This window comes from Mycteria americana, chromosome 3, assembly GCF_035582795.1.
Source record: "Mycteria americana isolate JAX WOST 10 ecotype Jacksonville Zoo and Gardens chromosome 3, USCA_MyAme_1.0, whole genome shotgun sequence".
NCBI classification, from domain to species: domain Eukaryota; kingdom Metazoa; phylum Chordata; class Aves; order Ciconiiformes; family Ciconiidae; genus Mycteria; species Mycteria americana.
The window spans coordinates 80,824,762-80,842,954 of NC_134367.1; the positions used below are offsets into that span (position 1 = coordinate 80,824,762).

At 39.2% G+C, this 18,193-nt stretch overlaps 1 protein-coding gene across 6 annotated transcripts in view; it reads left to right on the forward strand.

The window, feature by feature from the left end:
* SMOC2 (SPARC related modular calcium binding 2) overlaps positions 1-18,193 on the forward strand; it is a 148,512-nt gene that overhangs the window by 35,826 nt on the left and 94,493 nt on the right. For all 6 annotated transcript variants that reach the window (XM_075495813.1, XM_075495815.1, XM_075495812.1 and 3 more), the window contains exon 2: positions 11,339-11,510. In XM_075495813.1, the coding sequence (XP_075351928.1) occupies positions 11,339-11,510 (172 nt within the window). The remainder of the gene's footprint in view (positions 1-11,338; positions 11,511-18,193) is intronic.

Here is an 18,193-nt window from a genome sequence, read left to right on the forward strand (position 1 = left end):
TATTCCTTTAATAAATGATTTCCTTTTCACTGAGATAACAGCTTCTTATGAAGTTGTCTTTTTGACATCCCCCAGTGTAATTGCTGCTGGACTGGTATGGAGAGCTGGTGGCTGCTTGGACGTGTAGTGGGAAGAGAGCAGAGGTGAGCTGGGAAGGAGGTCTCCCTTTCATGATTCCAGGGGACTATGAGGATGGCAATACCTTGCCCCAGTGATGACTGTTTGAGACCATCTAGAAGCTCATTTTCAGGGTTTCGCATGTCCTATGTGCTACGTCCTATGGCCTATGGATGTCCTATGTCCAGTGGATGAGGAGGTTTCTGGCCTTTGTGACAGAGGTTCAACCTAATGCTTCTTATTTTGAGTTATAGGACTTTGCTCTTAGTTTTATTGTTTTAAGCTACCTCAGACACTTTAAGGGTGTGTGTTGATATTCTTTAATCCTAAAATAAAACCCTCAAATAGAGAAATGTTGATCTGGCTTAGATTTTATTTGCATTTTAAAATAGCTTTTCAACATTTCAGAAGCCAAAATATTTTTCATGTGAGGAGCCTTTGAACAAGATTAAAAAGTAAAATGTGTCTATTTTCCCAAATTGTAGCTGTGGTTATTAAAGACACCAACCAGGCAGATTAGCTGTGTGTGAGGAAACTGGCTAACAGGATGGTTGTGCTAGCCCACTTATATTCTGAAAGTTGGATCAGTACTCATGAAAAGCCTAAGTAAACTAGAGGATAATTCAATACATAGACAATGCATCCCACTGTTTCTCTGTTTATTTTCTCCCTGTGTGACTTCTGGCAAATGAGAAGAAACACTATAAATGACAGCAACCCGCCAAAGAAAAGATTATGAATAACAATACCACAAGAACGAAGGGCATAAAGTTACCAGTGACTTGGGGAAAAATGGACATGACACATCTAGAAACTAGTGGATTGCAGTACATGCAGAACAGAATACCTTCAGATTAGAAACCCTTTCAATTTGAGTTTCAGTATAAATTTATGGTAGATTGTTTTGCCTCTGGTAACCCAAGGTCTGTTTATCTGTAGGTGTTTTTTGATTCTGTGGAACCCCTATACGTTGCTGGTAATACTCTGAAGCCAAATGAAGTAATGCCACTGGACACAGAGAAAGAAAAACTATATATTTACTGAAGAAATAAAAAGGCTGATCTCTCTCTAATTAGCAGTTGTACATACATACAAAGGACACCACCTTCCTTATAAGAGTTATCTTTTTTCTTTACCACATTTTTAACAGTGCTGGTTTCAGCACTGTACTTAAGACTGTCATGCTTTCCATCCCAATCTACAGTTCAGTTTTCAGGCAACACATACAGCAAGCTGATACCCTAAGTTTGGATACCAAATGTTAAACTTTTGATGTTAAACTTTTATGTTAAACTGGAGTTCAAAATAACTAGAGTAAAAATCACAGGAAGATTTTTTTGATCCCTGAAAAGCCAGGAAAGCTATTTTTTGAAAGAAAAAAAATGTTGCAGTCTATTTGTCCTTGCTGTGGTGCACTTTTATTACTTCTAAATATCTACAGTATTACATGTGTGGGCTGTTTTCATCTATAGTGAATACACTAGGCTCAGTTTGCAAAATGAGCGGTTTCGTGAAAACACTAGGCTCAGTTTGCAAAAATGAATGGTTTCATGAAATATGGAGGACTCCTAATCTTGGAAATGAATGAATGTAGTCAGATAATGGGTGTTTTAGTGTCACTGACTGTTTATCGTGTCTTGAAAATTAAGACCATTAGTTCATTTTTAGCTATATGGGGTCAATGCCAACAAACCCTTCATACATTGTTTCTGATTCTTAGACTTTGCAGCTTCTGGCAATGACACATTTGGAGTGAGTGCTTTGTGCTTCCAAAGGCTATGTTGTAGGAGCATTCAAATGAATCATTGAAAAGTCTTTCTGAAAGGGTAGTTCACCAGGGCTGAGTGCTACTCAATAAGAGCCCAAACCTGCTCCTATTGAAGTCTGTGTATTTACCTTAGTAGGGATGGAACTGGATCCTAGAATTAAGTTAGTCAAGAGAATAGCCCTTCAAGAGGTATGACTGCACTACCTTGAAGTTTCTTTTAAAGACAAAGCCAAATTGAGAGAAAAAAGAGAAGATTTGGACCCCTTGTTCTTGTAGTGTTTCATCAGATTTCCTGGTATACTATACGCAGAATGCTTAAACAGCACAGAATGCTCTTTTGCTGTAACTTCCCCTATGCCTCCAGAGACCAAAGCAATTAAGTTCATTTTTGATCAAAACTATAATAAATAGAAGAAAAATCTGCTCCACTGGCACTTTTGAACCCCTTACAGAGTCCATTACCTCCTCACCTCCCAACCCTTCTCTAAATTGGTTGTGGTTCCCTGCCTCCCCAGCCTGCAAAATAATTCCGTCATAGTAGATTAGAAATACTGAAATACTGCTGAGCCACCAAATCACTTGAAATCTCTTTAAGCTGGTGAGCTGTTGGGAGGAACTTTTTTTGTGATATGGTAATGATGAAACTTGGGATTGCATGTGTAATAAATTGATGTCCATCTTTTCTTCAAATCAGGAAAGAACATGTGTCACAGTTTGCTTCAACTTCAGCTCAGTCCTTCCTAGTTTACATGGTTGCACAACTGAGATGTTTTGCCTTTTTTAGTCATTTGTGAAGCAGCAGTAAAAGGAAGTGATGGATGTGCTGACATTCAGCCCCACCATACCTCCATCAATACAGGAAAGTAGAGCTCACTTAAAAAAATACCTGTTAAAGCAATAAACATTAAAAAAATAACATGCCAAAGCAAAACACATCAATCAAAGCACAACCCTGTTTAATAGTCAATTTTCTGTCCTGGTTGTAAATAGATGATACTGTAGTTTTGCCAGTGAGTCTCCAAGAACTCCACTGCACTCCGGGCACTGAGGGAGTAAAGCACAACACTGTCCTAATTGATAGGTAATTTGGAGCTGACTTTGGGTACTGACCCAAGAGTGATTAAAAAAACCCAAACACCACCACAACAACAACAACAAAACCCAACAAAAAACCCAACAAACCCAAACCCCACCTTCCCACTCAGTGAAATTGCATACTCTAGCTGTTTGTTTCAACAATCCTTGCTAAAGTTTACATGAAAAGAGGTCTGATGTCATGTTACACATGAAGAGTTTCATGAAACATAATGAGGCAAAGGGTGTGTGTGTGTATCTGTGTTCAGAGGTTTAACAATAAAACAATGTTTTCAATAAAACAATGTCTCAGCAGGCATTAGAGACAATTCTCCCTCCTGGGTTCCCCTGCAGATGCACAGACACCTACTGGATACCTTTGATAAAGTTCTTTTTGAAACCTAGATCCCACCTCTGTTTTAGTAATCTGGAACCTGGGACTTTGAATGTTTCTTCCCCTTTGTTTTTCTTTGACACTATGGGCTGGGTTAATGTCATAGGACTTCAACCATTTACAGGAGAGCTAGTTGATCAGACTCTCCAGTTCATAAAGTGGAAGGGACATTTCTAGGCTGTGATCCAGCTTATCCTAAGTCAGGTGAATCTTATGCTAAAGGTGCCAATTTCTAGTTTCTCTAGTCTACACAACTAGCTCCACATTATGAAATCATGATCATGCCTTGCTGCCCTGGAGAGTGCTGCAGTATTGTGGCTGGAATACTAATTTTTTGTGAACAGGGGTGAATGAACTTTCAAGAACAAATGTTCATTTTTAGATGTCTGAGATGACCTCATTGAAGTCAGCAGTCTGCTCATTTGTCTGGTAGTGGAATATAATGGAAAGATTCTGATTTACACCAAGAACCTTTACCATTAACAAGAGACACAGAAATACTTTGATTAAGTTGTTTGTTGTAAGTGCAAATGGCCTTGCCCACTATAATAGCTGGAATGGGCACATTCTAGCTCATCAGAATAGTATCTGATTAGTCCTGTGTGTGGTGGCTTTCTGTGTAAATTCTTCCATGCAAGCTTAACGTTAATGGTGATGTCTTGTATGTCTGGACAACAAAGGAGGTCACAATTTGAAGTAGGCAGCTCTAGGCTTGTCCTGGAACAGTCATGAGGGTCTGTTTTGCTTCAGTGGGACAGCGCAAGGTCAACTAATACGTTAAAGATAGGTTAAGTACAGCAGTTAAGTACAGCAGTTATACAGAGTTGTCATTTTGAAGGTATCTTCTGGTACTGTCTTCAATAACTCAGTAATAAGGATAAGGAGAACTTAGGTTTTCCATACATTTCAGCACTAGGGTTGAATGCTTTTCCGTGGCATTGGTATGACAGTAGGGTTTGTTCTGTAAATGTACCTTCTGCTTCATTCCTTGGGTGGAATGAAGTGATGAAATAAATATTGAAAAAATGAATGGTGTTTTAATAAATCAGATTAACTGAGACAGACTAGCTGGTTAGCGTGCTCTCTAAGGCAGACTGTTACATGTTGATATTTAAACTTCATTGCCTTTGTCTGAAATATACATGGGAGTATGACTTTACATATTATAGCCTGCATGCGTGGATAGATATACACAATGGTGTGTGTGTACGTATACACACATGTACACATATACATATACACACACACACACACACACACACACATGTATTACTATTGTCTAACTCATTTTCCCATTGTAGACGAGCCCGGAGGGAACAAAATATTCCTAGCTTGGAGATTTCCACATCTGCCCTTCAGGCAGCTATCAGACAGAAACAGCATGGCTACATAAATCACTGTAAATCAGCACATTTTTCAACAGCACAAAGCCCTAAGCACAGAGCCACTTTAGACTGTGCTGCTCCATAGTTTGTTCGCAGACCTCCCATGCCAGCAGCAGGGAAATCAGACCATTCTATTCAACATCTTACAGTAACCAGATGCAGGATAAAGAAATTGCCTTTCAAAGCTATAGTCTGCACTAGGCTTTCCCAAGCAAAACAGTGATGTCTAGCATCTATCTTTTCTCTTCTGCTTGTTTTTCAGGCCTTTTTGGCCCTCAGCCCCCCCAAGATGAGGTGTTATTCTCCTGTTTTGCAAGCAGGCTTGAACTTCATTTTAGATTCTGAAGCAGTAGTTTTCATTTGGTCAGAGGATAAGTCTGTATATCAGTTACAAGGCGTCCACAAAAAGTAAAAGAATAAAAACCTGTTGTCACTATGTCTAAATACCTAGTGTCAGTGGAGGGTATATAGTTCCAGTGGAAATTGAAGGCATCTATAAATTGAAGAAAGGTTGAAAACCTCTGATGAACAATCCAAATCCATGAACTTGAAGGTCTTTCTTTTTCCTAGTGCACAGACTCCAACCTGATCTCAAAGCAGAAAATGGAGTTTGTCTCCACAGACAGAAAAGAAGCAGTTTCTGGGTCTTCAGCTGTAGTAGGAAAACATACATTAGGGCAAAGTAAAAATAGGTTTAGCATAATTATGAGTTATGCTTTGTGTACAGCCTGTTTGTGTTAAGGATGTCTCTACAGGACTGCAAGTAAATTTTCTTAGAGTTAAGCTAGCCCAAATTAAAAAAAAAAAAAAAAGAAAAGAAGTTGGGGAACACCCCCCTGCCTTGCTCAGATTAATCAGACAGTGGCCTCTGACCAAAGACAATCCACAGCTGTGCACTATATTGTGAAATGTAGAGTAGAGCGTTTCCCATTACTGTTTAAAAGGCTGTGAGCCAGATTCAATAACTAATCTTTACGCCTCAGCCTAAGTGCATCTGTCGTCAGCTTTTCCTCCAATGGAGAGAGATGTCTGCGCTCCCCATGACCAGGCTGTAACTGGTCTCAGCTCTTCTGCTTTCTTGCACTGGCAGTTCGGCTTGTAGATGTATCCAGTTGTTGACTCTCTGGCCATGCACCATTTTTCTCCTACTACACTCTGTGATCTGCTTTGGTGGAAAGAGAGTTGCTCTGCACTACAGACGGTAGGATCACCAGTTTGTGCATTGTAAATGCACAAATGTGCACGTGACTCAGTTTCACCTGACGACCTTTTCTGCCCTAGCAGTGATGTGGAGGCAGGATGTAGACCAGAGGGAATGACACTGAATCCCTGCCTAAAAGTAGATGGTGTAAGGCAAAAAGAAAATACATGTTATACCATAGCAGTGAACAAGTTTATGGACATGTTATATTCATAAATGTTTTAATAGCACAGTAAAGAAACCATCAAATGCCTACTCTTGAGGTACTGGAAAAACTTTCTCATGGACTGCAACATGTTGCTTGTGGTTGAGGAGATAAGCATCCTGACTGTCCACAGCCCAGATGTGGGACCAGTGACAAGAACACAGCTGAAAGATAAAGCAGAGCAGAAAACAGAGTAGAAATAATTTTCCCCAATATAAGCAAGGTTTCAGGTATCTACTGCTTCATACTCTGACAATTCTAGTGTTAGCAAACTCCAGTAACAGAGGGATGAAAGATCACTGGGACTGCTGGTGCTAGAGGGGGACACATTTCAACCAGTAGTAAGAACCCTTGGTGTGTGAGATAGTGAAAGAAAATGCTGGAATTCCGTGATGCCTGAAACACATGACAATAAATAATATTTTATCAACACTTGTATTTGTCAAGTGGGTATGTGCAGTTTATAGTGAATTTTGGTTTTATTACTCATGCAGTGTATAGTGACTTTTGGTTTTATTAACTGAGGTAAACTCAATAATCAAGATTTTTTTCTGATATAGTCCCATTATCATTCTTTCTTCTCACAAATACTACATGAGAATTTAAAGCAGTGCCTAGTATGGAATAGTAGGCCCCTTGGAAATTGCGTGTTGTAAAATGTAATGCTTTGGAAAGGCTGATATAAAATGAAGGCTGTAAAACTTTTTTATGATATTAAAATGTAAAGCAGAAGATAAGTTAAAGCAACTCCAGTTGAGGAGTCGTGCCTGTTAATCTGTAGCATAAGCTCAAATTTGTAGTTGAAAACAATTTTCTGAAACTTGACTAGGCTGGTTTCTGTGTTATTAGGGGCAGGAACACCTCTCTGTTAAAAGTGGTTTGCTTTTTAATAGAGTTTAACCATAATTGTCCAGTTTTTGCTGGTTGTTCAAAATAATTCCTCCTCAGGTTGGTCAACTGTTACTGGCTTCATCTCAGTTGCTACCAGCATTCAACAAAAATGCTGTTTTAAACTTGTCTTTCAGTGAATCACATGTTTGTACAATAACAGATTTGTTTGTTAAATGAACTTAAAGACAGAAGTCGATGAGCCAGTACTCAGAGTGAGTCACCTTCTGGTCCATCTAGAACCATCTTTCTCTCTCTCTCTCAACTCTCCTATTTTAATCAAAAGGAATATTTTCACAGGAAAGTACAGCTCTAAGATGTGCATCAGTATGATCCCAGTTTTTGTGTCACTGACTCTACTTGCTCCTGTTTAAACAAATGCCAAATCCTATGAGAAATCCCATAGCCCTTCCTTATTTCAGCATTTTTATTAGTTTTGACATATTTATCGATTCCTTTGGCTACATGTGAGTAAGCAATGCAGGTTTGGATTTGTATCATCTTATGCTGCTGTAATAAAGATGACAATGGAGTATTTTCCAAATGCCAATCACATACTTTCTATCTTTTTTTTTATAAGTACATTTGCTAGTCTCTCTTGTATGCTATCTTTTCTCACAGTTGCTTGCCTTTTTGTCCTTCCTGCTCTTAAATCCCTCAGTTACACTAGCTTGGTGGAAATTGTTTAAATGTACAACCCAAATTCTCCAGTGAGGTTTGGCTAACCAACAAGCTATTCAAGTGGTTTTGTCTCCCGGGTATGTCTTCATCCTCTGCTTTTCCAGGTTGCTTGAATATCCTTGAACCCATAATTTACCCTAATCCCCTCTAAGGCTTTGAAATAATAAAATACTTAAATAAAACTCTTTGGATAAATGCCCTTTAAAATATAGCTTTATCTGTGAACTATCACGCTCTCAAGGGAGTGGATTTTGTTCCTCAGATGATTAAGGGGATTTTCTGTCCACTGCGTTACTGTGATTTGTCCACTGCGATCAGGCATACCCCTCTTAACTCCTGCAAGAACTCAAAACAGAAAAGATGAGGGAAGTCTGGGAGAAAAATGGGACAGAGGCTAGACTGCTGCTCTGTGTGACTTTTTTGTGATGCCTGGGTTCAGTTCCCTGATCTACCACATGATTTTCTGTGGGTCACGAAGCCTTCCTGTGCTTTTGAAAAATAATTCTCTGCTCAACCGGGATGTTGCTGAGGATAAATTAAGGGTGGCAAAGTGCCTAACCATTAAAGACCGGTAGTCTTATACACAGAGAAAGGCTGTACTCAGGTCCTTACTTCACAGAATAGGAAGAGAGATCACTTGACTTGCCATCACCAGGTCCACAGGGGAACTCTGAGGCAGAGCAGGGGACTCGGTCCAATTTTTCTGCCAGAGGGCCCATGTGGTCCATTCTTCCTTGAAAAGTCCTTTTCACAGTCCTAGCTAGGCCTAAACCTGGAGTCCTGCAGATGCCTCCCAGGCAAGAAAGGGAGGCTTGGAGGACCTCACCGGCCCCTGCCGCACTCAGCTCCTCAGGGCACCTGGTCAGGCCCTGGAGACTAACATAATTTGGAGATTGGTCAGAGTCATGGAAGCCTGCCTTCACTATTGCTCATTTTGCAGGTAAAGGGAGATTACTTCAGTTTTCCTCCCTTCCCAGTCAGCTCAGCTAATTATTAATTTCTGTCAGCAAAAAGGTTCTGTAAAATAGCACCAAAGGGAGGGGGGGAAGGCACATCTCTTCCCCGTTTCTGGAGCTCTATAGCTAAATTCCAGAAATAAAGGCTTGGGGTTTGTGTGTAATTTGTGAGTAATTTGCTTCTGAAGCTAATTATTCTTAAAAATGAAAAATTGCTCAAAAACATCAGGAAAAGGAAGCTTTCCTTTTTATGTTACTGTGCCAGTAAAACATAAAAATTCTGGTCAAAATCCAAGCACATGACTATTATTTTAAAGTGATACCTTTGAGATTGTCTCTCCATTTTCAGGCATAGTCTCTAGAAGGCATCTGTATTTCCTCACATTAAGTGATAGGAAATGCAAATAGACCACAGTTTAAGGACGAAGATTACGGAGATTTATGAGTCTCTTCATACATTTTTTTTTGTGTAATAAAATGCAGGGAAAATATATGTAGCAAATGTTTTCTGATTTTTTTAGCTTGTACTACTCTTTCTTACTCAAATACTACTCTGTCCTCTTTTTTTGCTTGAAATTTTCCTCCTAGTAGTCTCAGTTTCTAATCTGAAGTTCAAAATTTTCTGTACCTGAGGTTTATGATGATGAAGTAGCACAAATGAAACCAGTGCTTCAGCTGGATAAAGACCTTTTCTTAGGTGCCTCCTAATACTTAAGAGAATGATTAGGTCCTGGTAGCTATACGCCTTGCTTAATTTTGTGCTTAGTCAGAAACAGCAAAATGATAGAGAAATTCATCTGAGGACTGAGTTTACCTTCTCCCTAGTCCCTGGCTTTTCAGGAGCTCAGAAGATAAAGTACTATCTTTGGTTTTGGCTGGCATGCAGTAGCATCAGAACGGATTAGTTTTTTGGCAGTGTGTTTCAGGGTGAGCAGCTCCTGCTTTTCACAGTGCCAAGAATGATGCCAAACTCATCAGCCATGCCTGCAGTCTTGGGGGTGGAGGGAAGAACAGTTAGACCAGGTTCAGTATGGCTTTGTGGCAGAACTAGAAAGGGGAGCATCTGTTGAAATTCATAATGGGAACAACCTAAATTACTTCTGTCAGCCTATACCCACTCACTGTATCCTGGAGGAGACAAGATTGAATTTCTGGTAAAGGGAGACTGTGTGGTGCAATGGGCAGAACTGACTAGGTTTGAGTAACAGGGGCCTTGCAGGGCTCTCCAGTGTGAGAGAAGGACACGAAATGCCTTGTGCCAGTCCAGAATAAAAATACTGTAGCCCACAGGTGACCCATACTAGCGCAAGGACAACCCCCAGGGACTGTGGCCCATGGGCAACCCATGCCAGGGCTCAGAACAGGCTCAAAACAGCAGTCAGAAGTTTTTGTTGGTTGGTAACAAATTAAAAAAAAAATTATTTGCCTCAAGACTCTTGCACACAACACACAGCCTGGTTCAGGTTTTGTCTTTTCTGCTCACCCATGGTGGGGCACTTTGGAATGGCAGCTGAGACTCCATCATGCATGTTATAAGAATGATCTCACTGGAAAAACTGCAAGATTGTTGTGGTTTAACCCCAGCCGGCAACTAAGCACCACACAGCTGCTTGCTCACTCTCCCCTGGGTGAGTTGGGGGAGAAAAACAGAATGGTAAAAGTGAGAAAACTCGTGGGTTGAGATAAAGACAGTTTAATAGGTAAAGCAAAAGATGCACACACAAACAAAGCAAAGCAAGGAATTCATTCACTCCTTCCCATCGGCAGGCAGGTGTTCAGCCATCCCCAGGAAAGCTGGTGGGGTGGGGTGAGAGGCAGAAAAGGCCTTGACTCTGTGTAAGCACTGCTCAGCAATAACTAAAACACCCCTGTATTATCCACACTGTTTCCAGCACAAATCCAAAACATAGCCCCATACTAGCTACTATGAAGAAAATTAACCCTATGCCAGCCAAAACCAGCACAAAGCTATATTTCCTTCTTCAATCTTGGCATGTATTTTTATAGGCAAGCATATGCACAAATACAAATATTTCTGTAAAATATATCTGAAATTTCTGTTTTGTTGAGGAGTCTTTAGATTTTGAATATGGGCATTGCAAGAATAAATGATCTGTTGTGTTTCATAAGGTGCTTCATAAGGTTCTCCTACCTGGCTCATTTTCTCTTCAGGCCTCTTGCACTGAGGCTATTGGACATATTATGGTTACAATTTTAGATGAGTATTGATGTTAAAAATCCTATTTGCATCTTGGAACAGACTTTTCAGCTTGTTATTGTAGGCTAGTTAGTGCATAGCTAACAAAATAGACAAGTTTCCATTGCTGTCTCATTTTTGTTGTGAAGAATATTTCTGCCATCACCAGTTTTGCTCTAAAGATTCCAAGCTGCTGTTTTCAGCTTCATAATGGTTGCAGGAGATTCAGAGATTTCCTAATTGCGATAGTGGATTTAGCGTATGTTACAGAAATGTTGCAATCACTATCATTTCAAAACAGCAGCTGAGTGACTCCAGCATTGATGAATCAACTAGTATTTGAATAGGCTAAAAAGACAGAGCTTTCTTTTCAGATTTGGGTAATATTTGCATGTGTACCCTGGGGAAGAGCATCACAGAGCAGTTTTCACATGGGAATAGCATTCCTACAGTTTTAATTTGTTTTTTCTAGTTTTTGAGAGTGGACCAAGACAAAGACAGAGAATGCAGCCTGGACTGTGCAGGTTCCCCTCAGAAATCACTCTGTGCATCTGATGGAAGAACTTTTCTGTCCCGGTGTGAATTTCAACGAGCAAAATGCAAAGACCCTCAGCTGGAAATAGCCTACCGCGGCAACTGCAAAGGTGAGCAAATAAAAGTTTCTCTAGACCATAATGAAAAATAATAAACTTTAAATAGTTCTTGAAAATGTCTATGTATTGAAAACTAGGAGTGCTGTACTTGAAGAGCTGTCTAAAAGCAAGTAGGTTGAAATCCATCCTGTTAATTCTATAACAATAGGCTACATAAAGATAAATTAATCTTTATCCATCAGCAAAAATATGACTGTCCCACTCATTTACACTATAATAAGTCACTATTAAGGAAAATGTAAGGTTAGGTCCTTGTTCTGAAGGACTATATCATTGACAGGCTCAGAGTAGCTCTCAAGATTGTTATCTCCTGAGGTTTCTTGCCTACTGCAGTTTGGTATTTTGAGTTAGAGATGGTTGAATTCAGTCTTGTCCTTCCTAACTGCAATCATTTAGGTAGGGGGGAAAGGAAAAGAAAAAAAAAAAGAAAAATATCTGACTGGTTACTGTTGTTTTGATTTGTTTTAAAATGTAATCCCCCACATAAGTATGCAGAAATTGTAGGATTTTTTGGTTTTTTACATAACTGAAAATTGTGTAAACCCTCAAACAGCATAATTCTGAAATTCAGTGAAATGGTTTGTAATGCTCAGAACCCTCACAGCCATTCCTGTCTACATCATCCACTCTTTTACTTCCGACTGCTGTTTAGAGAAAATCTGTGATATGCAATCCTAGCACTTCAGTTCCAATACTTATAAAGTATTCACAGTTAAGTCTTTTCAGTTTTAGCGTAGCTTGGTGCTAGAGAAAGCAGTTGTCATGTGACACAATTCCTTACTGAAGTGTAGGGTGATTCCCAACACAAAGATCTTATTTTTAAAATGTAAGAATAGCAGTGGTCATAAAGATTTACTTTCCCTTTCTCTCTGTCCCAAAGAGAGGGGCGGGGGGGGAAGAAAACCCCAGGGACCACACCGATTCAACCTCTACAAGGCAATTTTCCACATCATCTCTCTCCATTAGCTCCAGCAAACCTCTGAAGCATCAAGACTGCTTCAAAGAAACTTTCTGTCTCATCTTCTGCCTAGATGAAACACTATGCTCATTCTTCAGCTCTTTCATAATAAGCCATTGTATTAGCTGATGGATCTATTTACTTTTGTGAACAAGGGTAACATAATGAAGCTACCTGAGCCAAAGCTTTTGTTACACTCATGAACGACAGAGAGAATTATTGTACACTTTGTATTTGTTCATTTTATACATTACAGCATTATACACCTTTATGGAAATTAGTTTTAAGAATGTTTTTCTTTATTTTTTTTTTCCTCTTACCGTATTGACAATGTCATCTACAAGAAATTTTTTCCATAAAGATGTATTGAATTGCCCTACCCAAGGTGTCCCCAGCAATGCTGGTAAATTTTTCTGCAGGCAACAACTACTATTTGGAGAAGTGTTTATTTGCTGTTTCTTTATTAATGAGTAGTGTGTCGGTACAATTGTAGACTTGGAATTAGACACCTTAGGCAGCTTAAGTATTGCTAATAGTAAGTACACATCATACCCTCATGAATCAGATGCTTTTAATCTTTCAATTAAATGAATGCAAACATCACTCTACTGTTTAAATACTGTTTCCTTTGATTGGCAATAGGCACATGATTGCCGATAGTATACTAGGTCAATATCAGCAAGAGACCAGTGCTCTTTTAATTTTATATTTTCATAGTCTTTCTTATTCAATCACAGTAGTCTTAAATTTTGAAGTGACCAGTGTCTTTATTCCTACTCATGGCTGCAATCATCAGAAATATTTCAAGCTGTAAAAACAAATTTTAGAGAAAAAAGAAAGGATTCATTGGCCTAGCTGCAGTTTCAGTTTTAGCATCGCTAGAGCTACTTTTGATAGTCCCATCAAACATGCTTCTGAAAGAGTTAAGGAAGTCCTCAGATTAAGACCTCTTTTGAGCCAGTTGCTTTTGAGTGCTGAAATTTGTTGTTGCAGGTGATGCTCGACCAAAGAGCAGAGGGTTGTTTTAGTAGGGCTAACCAAAAAGTGATGGTTCCATTTCAGGGCAACTTTCAAGGTTTCAGAATTTATTTTCATTCCATGTTGGAAAGAAAGCAATCCTTTTGGAAGTGTTCATCTGTCCCCCTAAAAACAGACACCGCACCCCAGCCCCCCATTAAAACATTGGTTTTGAAGCAAGTTTTGAGGTTGCTAATGCAGGAAAAAGTGAAAAAACCATGCATGTTTGCATGTAGAAATTATGAAGGGAGAAAAGAGATGATTCCTGGTATAGGATTCACAACATTATATCTGTGTCTGATATTCATCCATCATTGATCAGAAAAGGCAGTCTTAAGTCTGTGTCTGTCTCCTCCTGTCTTCTTCTCAGGTAAAAATCACTGTTCACCACAAAAATTTTGTCTGAAAATTAAATACTTCCAGGTATTATTTTAATTAGTTGAAAACATGATGACCAGCTTTTTGTTTGGTTCAGTCTGTTCACTAGAAATCTAAACACCTTGACAGTTTATGTTGACAACCTTTTGGAATAATTTTGAGTCCATCATTTCTTGTTTATATATTCAGAACTGTGATTTTTTTACATCCATAAGGGAGTTTGAACCACCACAAGATTTGTGGCTGGTTTCTCTATGTCTTTTTTCTTGAGAAAGCCAAATTTGGATTTACTATCTTTTCTTCTCTTCAGCTAGTCTCAACATTTGTTGACTCTATTTGCTTTTGATCATTTAAATGTCAAAATTACAAAGGGATAGTTTGCTTTAAATATGCTTGCTTTCCTTTCTTAATTCAAGGTTCATTCACAGCAACAGTGTTCAGCTCAGGTAATTCTTTAGCATTGCAAAAGCAACCATTTTTAGGGCCGGTATCATAAAGCTAAAATGACAGAAAACAGTGGCAGAATTTGTACATTTTTCTTTCCTCGCACTCCTGTCCTTCTAGTTCCTGATGGCTGTAGCAGAGACTGAAACAGCTTAAACAAACCTGAAAATGAATGAACCCTGAACCTTCCTCTCAGTTCTGAAAAACAACTCACCTTTGACAAAATAAGCCTCAAAATAGACTGTTCTGATAGTGGGCTTTTTTGATGACCTTACAAAGTTTTATAATATTTCTCTTTTTTTGCAGTCCACTTCCAGGCAGTGCTGGAATCCATTGCTAAGCTTGGAAATGCTATAAGAATTTACAATCTTGTAAAATTTCCAGCCTGCTTTTGCAGTTTCAAAGATCTCAAATAATCTGTGTACGCTGTGGATGAACATTCACATTTTTGGATTCTTTTCCAAACAAAATCTAAACTCTGAAGTTCTGGAGATTTGCCACTTGCTTGACACAGACGTTTACTGTGCAATAAGATTATGAATCTAATAAATAAATGTATGTTGACAGCTGAGAAATATTATTTGTGTTAAGGGGACTGTTAAAGTATCACCTGTGATGGGGATCCACTACACGCACACACAAATGCTTCACAGTAAATCTGGCCCAGCATAGCCAAAGAAACAAAACATACAAGAAGTAGAAAAGCAATGTGATTGCTTTTAAGCTGGTCAGAAAGACACAGAGGCTATGTCTACACTAATTAATTAAGCAGTGCCAGGACACAGTGTGACTGCCTATACAGGCAAGCTGGTAGAGTGCTCCCTGTTGCACTTTGAGCACAGGCCAGCTAGCACTTTCCGGAGGACTGTATCTGCATGGCTCGGAGGGTAGATGGGCCAGGGACTGTTCCCAGTAGGCAGCATGCACAGAGCCGCCTTCTTTTAGGGGTTTAAGGCTGTTCAACCTGAGAACTGAACCTAACTACTCTTACAGGACTGCCTTGATACATGCCAGGGTAGATCATATTAGTCACAGGTATTCCTGTGACTAATACAAACTTGGACACAAGTCCTTTAGCTCTCAGTCTTGTTCCCTCCACTATAGCTGGTGAGGATGGGACTGGAGAGCTCTGGATGTCACACAGGAAGGCTTTGTAACTTACAGAACTGAGCCTTTGATACTCTTTGTCAGTGCATGCAAAAAGTACAAGTTGAAGTTTCTTAGTCTTGAAAATAGGACCAACCATGCAGAAGTACCACGTCTACAAAAAAAAAAAAAAAAAAAAAAAAAGAGGGAAAAGCCTTGTTCTAAAAAGGGAAAAAAACAAAAACCCCTTTAATTTATATCCCTGAACAATGCAGATGCCCATTATGAGCACTGCAGTCTCCTGTAGAGCCAGTAGCTACCATTTTATGTTTAATGGGGATTTTACATGATTTGGAACGTGCTATAGGTTAATCCAAAAGGTTGTGCTTGTATGGAAACTGAAATGCACAAGACATCAGCTAAAAGCTGGGCTAGGCATTGCTGAGTGAAGATTTCCTTCTTTATCTCACGAATATAAGGCTGAATGTCTGTCACAAATCATGACAGATGAGACTACCTCAAACTAATTGTTTTGTTTTTTCATGGAGCATCTTGTCCATCCCATATGAAGAAGTCTGGTTTGTTGTTGTTGTTGTTTTCCTCCTATAAGTGTTCACAATGACTCTGTAAAATTTAGTCTTATCACTGTAGAATGGCATTGTACAAAGAATATTCAAATTTTCTCTTATCATGACAATTTTGCATTATAAATACAAAAAAAAGAGAGAGAATGCTTCAACTCATTTCTGCAAACTCCTATCAGTTTCCCCTAAGCTAAAAGCAATAGAATTTTTCTATCAGGTTTGCTACCCTATTTATTCCCCACTACCGAACAAGTTTTTTCCCATGAACTTTGAAAATGTGAACTCATATTTTTCCTGAAGCAGTTTTCAAATAATGTTAGGCTTTTCAAGTAGTTTTCTGTGACAGTAAATAACGTGTATTAACTTTTAAACCTGAAATTATGATGCTGGGTGGAGGCGAGTGGGATTGAAGGTTTTTGCAATGAAATTGCGCCTTTTTTTGACATGAAAACAAGCTGTAGTCCTAGCTAGGTTAGTGGAAGATTTTCCTACGGGATCAATGGAGTTTTTCAAAGGTCAGAAACTTTGAATAACTCCATTCCTGTTGGACAGCTTTTCATCTCCCATCTCAGGTATTTCAGGTCTCAAGTGTAGAAAGTCTGCTAGCTGATTGCATCTTGTTCAAAGTGAGCAGTATCTGTAATAGGAGTGTCTAGTGGAGGGGCCACAGTTTTCCTCTCTAATGGACCATCAAGTGAACAGTGACTAGTGGCCAGCAGCAGTTCAATTCGTGGTTTTGCTAATGGTGTAAGGGTGAATTGGAACAGGTGGCACTAGTTCATCTGGGGTAGTTTGAACTTTATTTAAGCTCTTTATATGAATATTTGCTGAGATTTAGGCAACTTGTCAGGAGGAAGCTGAAGAACATGTGCAATGCCTGTGACTGAATTTTGAATGTCTGTGGCTACTGGGAATGTTTCAGCTGAACAACAAAGCCTCTGTCTCCCATGGAGATGTCCCTCTTAGAGTTAGCTAAGAGGAGCTCCTGTTGGTTTAACTAAAGTTTGCCCTGAAAGTGGTCTGCAAGCATTGCAGGATAATGCACTCAAAAATACCTTTTTCTTTTTTCTGTTTTTCTTCTTTTTCTCTTCTTATTCCTTAAATAACATTAAGAATACTTGTTCCCTTTCTCAGTTTGTTTTTAAGTGAATGTACCAGTCCATAATTGGGGCATTGGAGACTAATATTCTGAATGTATCGAGCAAGTGGCTCAGTAATATTATTTGGTATTCTGACATTGTGATCAATGGAAAAACAATTCACATGTACAGTCCTGCCAGCATACCTCTGCCTTAACACGGAGTTCTTGAAACATCCCAGCTGAGGTGCTTGGTTTTCTTGGCTTCTCTACCAATACTTTGCTAAAATAATGGCTGGAGGTTTGATGTAAATTGTTGATCGCTGTAAAATTGCAACTGCCAACTCACATCACATTTCCTTACTTCGCTGTCACCATGTAGCAGCAACCTGGGTTTACAGTGAACTGTTAAACTGGACTTGGGACACATCTCTGAGTGGTCCATACTCAAAATGGCAATGTAAGGAGCTTTACACAGAGTGATATTTAATTTGTGAGCAGCTTGGCGTTTAGTTTGGCTGGCACTCAACGTATTCAGTATTTGCAGAGGTGGCCCCATTAGGGCCCTGCTGCTCCGTGAGCACACCAGGGATAGCCATCACACGCAGTAGTGTTGTTGTTATTCTATAACTATGTAGATCCCCTTTCTCCATTCGAAACCCTGGATAGCTCATGTTTAGCTGAATTCATTTATGGTATCTTAAAGAGCCTGGCTGTTTAAAAATGCCATTCTTTTATGGGGTATCATAGACATAACAAAAGGTACTATCTTCATTCTCATGATTCACATAAAGAACTGAAGCACATCAAAATATGAGTGGAATTTCCCATAAAGAAGTATTTTACCATTTGCTATTTACTTTCCTTAGAGAGACACACCCAGCATTTGTTTCATTAAAATGGGCCTTTCAGCGATAGTGAAAAGTTTCACTCATTTGGACTATTACTACAATGAGTCAATGAGTGAATTAAGGACATGGATCAATAATTTGAAACTATATGAATTAAGGTACCTTTCTGTCCTTGGTTAAACATGCTGATATGGTTTTGCTTTTGTGAAGAGAAAGGAGGATGTCACTGGGCAGTAGTTTTTTTGGGCTCGTAAATTAGTCTTGGTCCCATAATTCAT